The sequence below is a fragment of the Electrona antarctica genome (genome assembly GCF_951216825.1).
Source record: "Electrona antarctica genome assembly, contig: scaffold_332, whole genome shotgun sequence".
Taxonomy (NCBI): domain Eukaryota; kingdom Metazoa; phylum Chordata; class Actinopteri; order Myctophiformes; family Myctophidae; genus Electrona; species Electrona antarctica.
The window spans coordinates 39896-53281 of NW_027637031.1; the positions used below are offsets into that span (position 1 = coordinate 39896).

The 13386-nt window shown below is 43.4% G+C and overlaps 1 protein-coding gene across 1 annotated transcript in view; it reads left to right on the forward strand.

The window, feature by feature from the left end:
• LOC306919497 (NACHT, LRR and PYD domains-containing protein 3-like) overlaps positions 1–13386 on the forward strand; it is a gene marked incomplete at its 3' end in the record, with an annotated part of 45208 nt that overhangs the window by 15713 nt on the left and 16109 nt on the right. Inside the window, exons 3-8 of the mRNA XM_079532257.1 lie at positions 1535–1753; positions 2133–2196; positions 4724–4768; positions 5356–5400; positions 7487–7615; positions 9955–9999. Coding sequence (XP_079388383.1) covers positions 1589–1753; positions 2133–2196; positions 4724–4768; positions 5356–5400; positions 7487–7615; positions 9955–9999 — 493 coding nt within the window. The 5' untranslated portion in view covers positions 1535–1588. The remainder of the gene's footprint in view (positions 1–1534; positions 1754–2132; positions 2197–4723; positions 4769–5355; positions 5401–7486; positions 7616–9954; positions 10000–13386) is intronic.

A 13386-nucleotide genomic window follows, 5' to 3' on the forward strand; every position in this document is an offset into this window, starting at 1 on the left:
TTACCTCCTGACCTATAGACATCCCCCCCTGTTACCTCCTGATCTATAGACATCCCCCCCTGTTACCTCCTGATCTATAGACACACCCCCTGTTTTAGTACCCTAACCCCCTATACTATAGGGGGTGTGTCTATAGAGGGGGATACAGATCCTGTGATCTTTGGTGGCCAGATGTAATTTCCTGGGGTCTAGTAGGACTATAGTAAATAATAAAATAAATAAATCGCTATAAAATTGTGTAAAAAAAAGAGACATATTTACACCTGTGTTCGAATGCCCCCGCACCACTGTCAAAAACAGCTAAAATCCCTAAAATTAAAGAAAGCAGCAACACTCATGTTTTACTTTCTCTAATAACAACCTAAAATAAAACATGAACCTTGTTCATGTTTTAAAAAGTTGTCCTTTAGCAATTAATTGAAAATTATGCGGTTCTATCATTGTGTGTGTGTGTGTGTGTGTGTGTGTGTGTGTGTGTGTGTGTGTGTGTGTGTGTGTGTGTGTGTGTGTGTGTGTGTGTGTGTGTGTGTGTGTGTGTGTGTGTGTGTGTGTGTGTGTCAGTTCATTCCTCATACAAAGATGCCACTGCCTGGCCCTGTATCTGAAATGGTCAAATACATATTTGATTAAGGAATATAATATGCCTTTTGTATTCTTTATGTTCATCAGCAAAATGTAGATTTTTTCATGTTAGACGTTATTGAGGGAAATGAAGATTCTCTGATGGAAAAAAAATATGATCGATAGGGTTATCAATGATCAATTAATTAATTATTCGATAATTTGAATCCCTAAATAACAGTAATGATTGTACATACAGTTTAATTAGTTACAGCAGGGGTGGTGCAACTTTGACGATGGCCAGGGCCACTATATTTCTGTTGTAGCATTTTTTTTGATAATTTTTGATCAGCTATTTTTAGATCAGCTATTTTTGATCAGCTATTTTTGCTATATTTTAATTCAAATCCTGAATTCTTTTTATGCTATTTTTGAATTGGAATCCTGATAAGTAACCTTTGTATTTAATTTCAAATGCATTTAGTTATAGTTATGTTAACTTTATGAACTAAACACAAATACATTGGACACAAAAAACCCAATAACATTTTAATAATACTAGTCATTAAGCTACATCTAGACTGAAGTAATTCATGCAAGTCATGTTTTCATATTTGGAAATGCAACAGCTGAAATATATCAGTATTCTGATATTAACCTGTGGGCCGTATTATATGATGGTGGGGGCCGCATTTGGACCCCGGGCTGCCAGTTGCCCATGTATGAATTACAGCAACACTATGATTGTACATACAGGTTAATTAGTTACAGTAATGATTGTACATACAGGTTAATTAGTTACAGTAATGATTGTACATACAGGTTAATTAGTTACAGTAATGATTGTACATACAGGTTAATTAGTTACAGTAATGGTACATACAGGTTAATTAGTTACAGTAATGATTGTACATACAGGTTAATTAGTTACAGTAACAGTAATGATTGTACCATAAAAAAACACTGCATACAGGTTCTTAAGTGCTAGCTGCTGTCGCTCCACTCCGTGGCATCAATCAAACCCACAATGGACCCATCAGCCTCAGCATCAGGTCCACAGACCATGGACCAATCAGCATCAGCCTCAGCATCAGGTCCACAGACCATGGACCAATCAGCATCAGCCTCAGCATCAGGTCCACAGACCATGGACCAATCAGCATCAGCCTCAGCATCAGGTCCACAGACCACGGTACTGTTGGTTACTAATGCACTCACAGCTTTACACAGTTTATTTGTGCGTCTCTAAATGTTAGGATGAATTGAACATGGTGGACCACGGTACTGTTGGTTACTAATGCACTCACAGCTTTAACTTATTCTAGTCTTATTCAACGTTTGTCTCGGTGGTATTAGTCTTTATGGCAACGCAATGAATTAGATGTGATGTTCTCCCCGTGCTTTGTAGTAGGGTTAGGATTATAAATATATATTATCGTACTAATTGTTTCCACATTGACTGATATTTATTATTACCGTATTATGATCATCACTCTGTATCATGTGAGAAAGTATGTGATCAATATCACTCAGACTGGTTAGGATTGAAATAACATGACTGTATCCAACAGGATGCTGATAACGACTTGACTTCAGAAGCAATGGATGCAGAAAAATCCAGAAAATCCAGAAAAGGTGAGTGTTTTATTTCTGTCCTCAGTTCAGTGTTCGAGGTGACCTTGGTAAGATCATTCATTCATTCATTCATTCATTCATTTATTGAAGGGGTGGCAGTGGGTCAGGGGTAGAGTGGCCACTTGGGAACCGTGAGGTTGCCAGTTCGATCCCTGTGGGCTCCCCCAGAGTTAGTGTTGAGGTGTCCTTGAGCAAGACTCTGAACCCCTGATTAGCCGTTCACTAAGTCCCATCCCGTCCTTGTCCAATAGGCACGTTAGCAGCGAGGAGACAGGTCAAGCTGTCCTTCTCAGTTCTCACCCATTGAGATGCATGTTAAATGATTGCATTTCTCCATATAAATAATATATTTTCAGTAGCAAGAGCTTCAAAATGTCTGGCTATGCACTGGACACATGTCTTCTAAATCTAGTCTACCAGGCCTGCAGTAGGCTATGCACTGGACACATGTCTTCTAAATCTAGTCAACCAGGCCTGCAGTAGGCTATGCACTGGACACATGTCTTCTAAATCTAGTCTACCAGGCCTGCAGTAGGCTATGCACTGGATACATGTCTTCCAAATTTAGTCTACCAGGCCTGCAGTAGACTATGCACTGGACACCTGTCTTCTAAATCTAGTCAACCAGGCCTGCAGTAGACTATGCACTGGACACATGTCTTCTAAATCTAGTCTACCAGGCCTGCAGTAGGATATGCACTGGATACATGTCTTCTAAATCTAGTCGACCAGGCCCCAAAACTGTGGAATGCACTTCCCGTTGCAATCAGAACTGCAGCATCACTCCCGATCTTCCGCCGTAGTCTGAAAACCCACCTTTTCAGACTCCATCATGGCCCATAGCACTTACCCTACCCCCCTTAGACAGCACTTCTTAGACTCATATAGCATTTGAAACAGACTTATAGCATGTCATGTAGCACAATAAGTGCATTGTATGTAGTCCTAGCACTTCATAGTATATATGTACACCATAGTATAGCATATATGTATAGTTTATATGTATAGTGTCATTATATAGATATGTTCTAGTTATAGTTTATATGTATAGTGTCATTATATAGATATGTTCTAGTCACGTTCTTAGCTTACGCATGTTTCGCGATAAATGCATTTTACATATGTGATGTATTCCCATGCTTTTTGTTCTTGCTTAATGTAAATCGCTCTGGATTAAGAGCGTCTGCTAAATGCCTAAATTGTAAATTGCTATGCACTGGATACATGTCTTCTAAATCTAGTCAACCAGGCCTGCAGTAGCCTATGCACTGGACTCATGTCTTCTAAATCTAGTCTACCAGGCCTGCAGTAGGCTATGCACTGGACACCTGTCTTCTAAATCTAGTCTACCAGGCCTGCTGTAGGCTATGCACTGGACACATGTCTTCTAAATCTAGTCTACCAGGCCTGCAGTAGGATATGCACTGGATACATGTCTTCTAAATCTAGTCTACCAGGCCTGCAGTAGGCTATGCACTGGACACCTGTCTTCTAAATCTAGTCAACCAGGCCTGCAGTAGGCTATGCACTGGACACATGTCTTCTAAATCTAGTCTACCAGGCCTGCAGTAGACTATGCACTGGATACATGTCTTCTAAATCTAGTCGACCAGGCCTGCACTAGGCTATGCACTGGATACATGTCTTCTAAATCTAGTCAACCAGGCCTGCAGTAGGCTATGCACTGGACACATGTGTATGATATTATTTCAGGAAACTAGAAATACGAGGAAGAGAAACAGTATCCAACAATCGACTTTAACGACCGTCTGATGGGAGTTTTCATGTTGCACGGTCAGACTACAGTCAATTAGTATTATTGCATCACCTGGGTGGGTCAGTCGTGTAACTTTCTGGACGTTAAGCTGTGTGTGTGTTCAACAACACAGCCATGACGTTAAGCTGTGTATGTGTTCAACAACACAGCCATGACGTTAAGCTGTGCATGTGTTCAACAACACAGCCATGACGTTAAGCTGTGTGTGTGTTCAACAACACAGCCATGACGTTAAGCTGTGTGACGTTAAGCTGTGTGTGTGTTCAACAACACAGCCATGACGTTAAGCTGTGTGTGTGTTCAACAACACAGCCATGACGTTAAGCTGTGTGACGTTAAGCTATGTGTGTGTTCAACAACACAGCCATGACGTTAAGCTGCACCGTAGGTCCACACAGCATGATGTTAAGCTGTGTGTGTGTTCAACAACACAGCCATGACGTTAAGCTGTGTATGTGTTCAACAACACAGCCATGACAAATAACACTGACAGCTATGAAGTGACGAAAGCTTGCCCTGCATAGCAACAGTTGCTAAACTATTTGGATTGCCATTGGACAACCACTTTTGGGGTGGGGTTTAGCGAAGGGCTAATTGCTCCCGATGTGCAGGTGTGTTCCTTGCATGGTTTCCTCCACCATCGCTGTGTGACTGGATGAATGTAATGCACAATCCTAAAGGCGCTATATAAATGCAGCAGTTACCATTTTACCATGTCCACTCACACTTCATCCTCCTCTCCTTATGCAGGAGCTGAACTTCCATCACAATACTCGACTAACAAGGCTAACGAGGGTGAGTCATGAAACAATCTGGACGGAGCCTTTTGTAAATTAGGACCTAGTCCTACGGTGCAAGACTTATAAGGCGAAATGTAAAGTGGGCTGTTATAGCGCCACCATGAGGCCGACTGATGTAATCATTCTTTACATTAATTTTAATAATTATTATGAACCTCCCCTCCAAGTGTTGTAACTGTAGCTCCAGCGGTTTTTGAGAGAAAAATACTTGATGTGAGTTTTCGCATTTTCCCAAGTAAGTGGGTGGGAATTTTTAATTCACTAATAAATTATTTATTAATCAACAATTTGTTAAATTGAAAAGGGGGCTTCGTTAAGACCTCCGTAATATTATGGTCAATGCCTGTGTGAGAAGTCAGAGCGATTGGTGCAGGCAGTGAGGAGCTACGACAGTGTTTCAGACAGACAGACAGACAGACAGACATTGAGTGAATTATAATATGATGATATGATGATGTGTGTGTGAATGGCTGAATGTAATGCACAGTCTATGAAAAGGGCCTTGGATAAAGGCGCTATATGAATGCAGCAGTTACCATTCTACCATGTCCACTCACACTTCATCCTCCTCTCCTTATGCAGGAGCTGAACTTCCATCACAAGACTCGACTAACAAGGTTAACAAGGGTGAGTCATGAAACAATCTGGACGGAGCCTTTTGTAAATTAGTTAAACAGTAAGGAGAAAGGATAGATGGATTATTTATGTATTTACTCCAGCAGTAAATACTCCAGCATGGAGAAAAAAAAAAAAAAGTGTTTATTGGGCTCCCCTATGTATTTTACTATCCCCACGCAATTTGGAACAATCAGGCTTTCTCATCATATGGGGGTTACTCTCAGGAACAGCTCAACTGATTTGGTCATATGCGTGATGTCATCAGTAGCACCCTACTTTATATAATTCCTCCACCTCTTCAGTCTTCAGTTCCACTTTGTTTACAATGTCTGCCATTGTTGATTTTCCAAGCTGGCATGGAATGGAAACAAGCCTGGTTTTATCTAGCATCAGTATTATAATGACTCAAAGATTAAATAAGTTGCATATCAGCGCCCCCACCACCTCAGGACATTGTGGTACTGCAGCTAAAACAGCTGGTCAGCCTGCAATGACATGCATAAGATCTGGTCATCCCAGCTTAGTAAGATGTTAAAAGTAAAAATATTTAGGACGACCGATTCTACTCTATGGCTCCGAGACATGGACACTTTCAAATAAATTAGAGACACGGTTGGATGGCACTTACACCCGCCTTCTAATGGGAGCGTCTTGTCTTGGAAGAGCCACCCATCGACTAATCTATACGGCAACCTTCCCCGTGTTTCTTCACTAGTCCGATCCAGAAGAACACAGTTTGCCGGCCACTGCTACAGAGCTGACAATGATGTTATATCTTCCCTTCTCTGGAGTCCTGCCTCAGGGCGGAACAGAGGTAGAAAACTGTCAATCCCCGATGTCATCACTAGGGACACATGCATCAGTAAGCAGGAACTGGGGATGGCAATGAAGGACCGGAAAGTCTGGCGTGGCGTTGTGACATCCATGATCTCGACCGCGGTCGAAAAATGATGATGAAAACAGCTTCAGAAGCAAAAAAAAAGAAAAAATAAGTTCTGGTTCTATCAGAGTTAAACAGTAGGGGGCAGTATCGTACTGGTTCTGTCAGAGTTAAACAGTAGGGGGCAGTATCGTACTGGTTCTGTCAGAGTTAAACAGTAGGGGGCAGTATCGTACTGGTTCTATCAGAGTTAAACAGTAGGGGGCAGTATCGTACTGGTTATATCAGAGTTAAACAGTAGGGGGCAGTATCTTACTGGTTCTATCAGAGGTGAACAGTAGGGGGCAGTATCGTACTGGTTCTATCAGAGTTAAACAGTAGGGGGCAGTATCGTACTGGTTCTATCAGAGTTAAACAGTAGGGGGCAGTATCGTACTGGTTCTATCAGAGTTAAACAGTAGGGGGCAGTATCGTACTGGTTCTATCAGAGTTAAACAGTAGGGGGCAGTATCGTACTGGTTCTATCAGAGTTAAACAGTTGGGGGCAGTATCGTACTGGTTCTATCAGAGGTGATTGAGGCTCAAACCATTATAAATAAGTTTGAGGGACATAGACAATATTCTATGAAATATTAAACTTTTTTACAATGCATGTTGTAACTGCTTTAAGGTGTTATCATCATATTTCCAGCCAAAAAAATGTTTTAACACTCATGTCGCCAAAACGCTTCGGAACCCGTCAGATGACGGGTTAAGATTTAACCCCGAAGGTTGCCATACCCGTCAGATGGCGGGTTGTAAGGTTTATATCAATACCAAGCAGCCAAAGCTCAACACTAACCTTCCTTGCTGCCCAGGCTGCTAGACAGGCCCCCAGGCTGCTAGACAGCGCCCCCAGGCTGCTAGACAGCGCCCCCAGGCTGCTAGACAGCGCCCCCAGGCTGCTAGGCAGCGCCCCCAGGCTGCTAGACAGCGCCCCCAGGCTGCTAGACAGCGCCCCCAGGCTGCTAGACAGCGCCCCCAGGCTGCTAGACAGCGCCCCCAGGCTGCTAGACAGCGCCCCCAGACATGTCGGCTGCTGCTCGTAAAACGTTTTGCTCCTCCTCTCGTTGTATTGGGCTGTGTGGGCCGGAAGTGGTTGGTGCAAATTCACAGATATTGCCTGGCTGCCTGCGGTAATTTGTAACACTAATATGTTTCTTTTTTATTGTGCAGCTTCTCCAGTGCCCCCTGCTGGAGCCATTAATGAAGCACATGGTGGAAGTGTAGCGGTTGCTCCTGTTTTATCTGGATGTAACATCAGTGGTTCAGACAACATCACTGTCACCACTACTACACAGCAAGGTAATTAACAATGTTGATTGATTGACGTATTTATTAACAGTTTGAAGAATGGCTACATTTCACATGAAAGCACAACTCAATACAAAGACTGTTAACTGTGCACGACACACTGATAAACAGGGTCCACCATTTTCAATTCATCAGAACATTTAGAGACGTACAAATATACACTTTTATACAAAAAACAGGAAATCATGTAAGGAGGCAAAAGTGGAAAAATAAACATACAGTAAGGGGGAAAGGGGGTGGGGGGATTCAGATTTGACGGGGCCCAGTTTCGAATTGCAGCCCTTTGGGAGTGGTTTTGAAGGAGTCAAGGGATTCACATTGACATTTTGGTGGCATAGGAGTAAAATTAATTTAGTCCCTTGTTTGTGCCGAATCTGAGTTGCACATGGTTTGTTGCACTCCCTCTGGTGTTGTGGACTTTGTTGACATTAAGGAAGTATCTATACAGGTACATGGGTATCTTGGTGGTGTATCAAATCTTGTGGACCAGACCCATTGCAAGATGCTGTACTCTGTCGTCAAACCTAAGCCATTCCAGCCTGTCAAAGTGGGCAGGGGTGAGGTGGGTTCAGGGAGTGAGGCCAAGTAGGTCTGGAGCCTTGTTTTAAGGGCCTTCAAGGTGTTTTTGTTGACCAGTGAGGAGATCCTGTATAGTTATTAGTTCTATAGTTCTTTGGTTGACTTTTTTGATTACGTTGGTGGCCATTTTATCACTGGAAAGATTGGCCTCCAGGATGGAACCTAGGTAGGTAATTTCATCTTTTCGTGTGATAATATTGTCACCCACTCTAACCAAGAAGCCATCTGCCTTGTTGAGATTACTATTTGATCCAAAGAGAATGGATTCAGTTTTTCCCAGGTGTAAAGATAGTTTATCAGCGAGCCAGGTGCAGATTCTACCGAGTTCAGAGCTGAGGGCCTTTTCAACCTGTTCCTGTCCGAGACCAGCAGTGCTGAGTCATCTGCGAACAGGAACAAGTTGCAGTCACAAGCTGATGTCATGTCGTTTACATATATTAGGAACAGTAAAGTCCCTAGTATGCTTCCTTGTGGAACGCCACAACTGGGAGGAGGGGTTGGTGGGAGGGGCAGTGTTCCGTTCACCTCCACCATCTGTTCTCTCCCCTCCAGGTAGGATTGCATCCAGCTCACTGATGTCCTATCAAAACCAATTGCTTTTAGCTTGTTAAACAGTATGGAGTTTGTTCACGGTGTCAAAAGCCTTTTGGAGGTCCAGCATGACCATGCCGCAGTATTTGCCAGCATCCACCTTGTGTTTGATGTGGCCGCTCAAATAGAGGAGGCGTGTGTCAGTGGAGTGGGATGTTCTGAAGCTCAAATAGAGGAGGCGTGTGTCAGTGGAGTGGGATGCTCTGAAGCCAGATTGGAATTCGTTAATAACACTTAAACTCACTGCCAGACCGTTTGATTGGTCCTAATGTTGGTGTTAATATCACTTAAACTCACTGCCAGAGTGAGTGGCACAGTCAGTAGTGCTGTCGCCTCACAGCTAGAAGGTTTCGATTCCCGCTGGGAACGTGTTCCTTCTAAACTCTCCCCTGTCAGGTGAAAAGAAGCAGCTTGGACTCCTCATGCACAGAAGGAAGCATGAGGTCAGTCTGCTGCCCCCCCCTCCCCAGGTTGGCAGAGGAAGTGTAGCGCCCAGGGTAACATTACATTTTTCCTAATGTACAGTAGGTGTTAAAATAACACTTAAACTCACTGCTAGATAACTCGCCCACACCTCAATTCAGCTTTAGACTGCTATTTTCAAAAGCTGTGTTTCGATTGTATACGTTTTTTTAAACTTGTGAAATGGGACCCCAAAAAAAGGTCCCACCTCAGGCATTAAATTCATATTTTATATATAATATAATAACTCAATATGGCCACTGCTCTACCTGTGGTGATTGATAGGAGACCACATGGTATACATGAGATTAACAAACCAGATATAAGGTTGAAATAACAAATTCATGTTCATGCCCTTTGGTGATGTCACTAAAGGTCCCCTTCATTATTGTTATGGAGGGGAGAATGACCTGTGTAATGGGGTTGAGTGTTACTGGGTGACAGCTATAATATAAGGCTATTTTAATAATTAATCATTATTGTTATGGAGGGGAGAATGACCTGTGTAATGGGGTTGAGTGTTACTGGGTGACAGAGCTATAAGGCTATTTTAATAATTAATTGCATTATGTAATATCACTTAGATAATGACAATAGAATCATTACAGGCTACGTATAATTACAATAGACAACATTACATAAATCTTGTGTCCACTCAGTCACAGAGCTCACTTCATCATCCTCCTCTCCTTATCCAGGAGCTGAACGTCCATCACAAGACTCGACTGACAAGGCTGACGAGGGTGAGTCATGAAACCATCTGGACAGAGATGTTTGTTTTATTGTACTATCTCCAGGTTTTTCAAGGCCTCATGGTGTCTGTTTCACATTATGACCTATCTTTGTTGAAGCGTAGGTCGTACCAGCATTTGATTTAAACCCCTGGATGTCTTGGATCAGGACACAGCTCTCCCTATAGAGCGTCGCAGTCCCGCCCCCTACCATGGACCAGGAAATGAAACCCAATGCATTTTTCCCATAGACATTTCATAAAGTATTTATTTAAAGACGGTTACGCCACGGACAAAGCCAACTCGAGTCGTGACAACTCATGACAACACAAAACATATTTTGGACCAAACAAATAATTACAAAGAAGAAAAACAACAAAAAAGTGTTGTAACCTGCCGTTTTTTTCTTCTTTCTAATTATTTTTTCGGCCCCAAAAAATGTTTGTTGTCATGATTTGTCACGACTCGAGTTGGCTTTGTCCGCGGCGTAAACGTCTTTAAATAAATACTTTCTGAAATGTCTATGAGGAAAATGAACGGAGAATCATTTCCTTGTCCATGGTAAGGGGCGGGACTGCGACGCTCTATAGGCCAATAGTTCAGTCCTGTCACGTTTTATAAATAAATACATACAATGATGCATTTAAACTAATTTAATTAGGCCAATACAGGTATTGGACTTAATATATGACTGTGAACAGTATTAGTATAAGATATATCCTATTTTGAAGATTAACATTAGTTAATAATAACACAATAGGCTACAACGCATAGTGTAGTTCTCACAAAATACTGAATGTTCATAAAATAGAATAGCTTAAATTAGGTTTTCAACCTTTGTATTTCCAGTACACCTCCCCCATGCACAGTACCTAGGGTCACCAGATGTCCCCCTTTGCGAGGGACCGTCCCTCATTTCCCAAACATTTCAGGCGTCCCACAAATTGAGACCCTGTCCCACATTGTGACTGGCAGGCATCAGTGTTCAAATTGAGACCCTGTCCCACATTGTGACTGGCAGGCATCAGTGTTCAAATTGAGACCCTGTCCCACATTGTGACTGGCAGGCATCAGTGTTCAAATTGAGACCCTGTCTATCCCACATTGTGACTGGCAGGCATCAGTGTTGAAATTGAGACCCTGTCCCACATTGTGACTGGCAGGCATCAGTGTTCAAGTTGAGACCCTGTCTGTCCCACATTGTGACTGACAGGCATCAGCATCAAATGCCCTAATAGTTAGTCCCCTAATGGTTGGACTTCTGTTGTAAAGCTCTCTCTTTTATCTTTTCCTGCTAAATATGTTTCTAAGCCCGTTAAAATAACAAGATAAATATCCCCTAGGCTACGGTACTAAGTCAGCCATACCACCCATGACCAAATAGCACTTTAAAACAAAATGTGAGACGCATAACAAAATGATAGGCAATATTAGGCCCATTATCACATCATGGCATTTACTGTAAATAGCAACTTAACAAGTAGGTCTAATAAATTGCTACAAGTCCCCCCCAACCCACTTGTCCCACACAAGCGATAATTCTGTCCCTCAAATGAACAGTTTGGACCTGGTCACCCTAAAAGTACCACCATTATAACTGATGTTAAAATCAACGATCATCTCGGTATCTCCAACTTGTAGGTTTGTAGTGTGGGAACACCACTTCTGTCTTGTCTGAAGCCCAGGTAGGTAGAGTCGAATGAAGCTTCTCCAGAAGCCTAATTCAAAGCTTCTGAGAGGCCTGACATTGATTCCTTCTTCAGTGACTCGCCCAATGGCTTGGAATTAAGGATGCCTTCAATTTCAACAAGCACTGTATGTAGGACTTCAGTGACCGACTGTGTACTAATGGTGAGTTGGAGCGTTTGTTTTAAGGACCTTATTTCTCACTCCAAACAGCTGCAGAAATGGGGGGGGGGGGGGGGGGGGGTTGGTGGAGTTGAAGCGGAACTCGACCTGTTGAGATGAAAGCTGGGCTGGTATGTCTGGCTGCAGAGAAGAGAATGTCTCCTGTAGCTCTCGCTCTCCTCCCTTGAAGTTTGTACCCCAGTTGGAGGGCAAATCAGAAGGCTTTCTGCTCTCTCTCTCTCTCTCTCTCAAGGTCGTCCTCAGACGAGCCCTCCATTGTTGCTTCTAGTCATCCCGGTTCTCCATACATCCGGCCAGCTCGTTGGTGCTTTGCGCTCCTGCATCGTTCTTGAGTACATCCACATATGTTAGTACGGGACGTCCTCGTGACCTCGTGAACCTCGTGTGCTGGTTCCCACAGCACCAGTTTGCTGGCTGGGAGCTCCTGGTGTCTCTGGCAGAGTCCTGCTAGTCTCATTCTCCTGGTGTCTCTGGCAGAGTCCTGCTAGTCTCATTCTCTAGAGACTTCTGCAGGGTTGGCTTCAGGGTCCAGCATCCTGGTGTAGCACCCGTCTAGAGACTTCTGCAGGGTTGGCTTCAGGGTCCAGCATCCTGGTGTAGCACCCGTCTAGAGACTTCTGCAGGGTTGGCTTCAGGGTCCAGCATTCACCGCCGTATAGGACAACACTCTACCAACGAGGTCAAGGTTGGCCGCAACTCAACGGCTCAGTAGAGCCGTCAGAGGCAGGCTAGCTGTATGGGAGATACATACTCAACTCAACGGCTCAGTAGAGCCGTCAGAGGTAGGCTAGCTGTATGGGAGATACATACTGCCTCTCATAGTTTAACCCCTTGCTTTCCTGTGCTCTGTACGGGTTGATGCGAGCCACGTTGTTGCGAGCCGCGTGACCCGGGTAGTCTGAAGCAGAAAGGTTGCAACCAACTGAGAACTTGTGTACATATGATATGATATTTCTCTCTACAGACAGGATACTTTTAGCTCCTGATAGCCTCGTACAAGCAGGCTATCAGAGGTGGGTAACGGTGTGTGTTCTTTATACAGTGTGTATGTCATTCCTTTTTACAGAGGTGGATAAAATGGTTTTAACTAGGGCTGCGCTCAGGGTTAGTTTCAGTCACCACAAATGGTGTGTCTCTGGGATACAGAATGAGTCACAAGTGTCATAGCATAACATTATAATTTATTAATGGCATATTTAATAAAACATAATGTTTGTGCACGCCAGACAATGCTCAGCAGAGGAGCCTCATACCATACGTGCATGTGTGTGAGGTCGGGATTATTTGTGATGGATTTATGCCTTTTGGGGGGTGCTGTGAGACCAGTACCCCCGCAACAAGAGAAGCGTAGCAAGGCTGAAGGTAGTTAGTAAGCCCAGCACTTTTATCCTCTCTCAGTGTACTTTTTGCCCTGGCTAACTCACTGACCGTGAAGGGACCATCATTGATGTTGAGGTTCTGGAGGCTTCAGAGTCCAGCATTCAATGCCATATAGAAGAACAGACTCTACCGTTGCATAGAAGAAGCTGA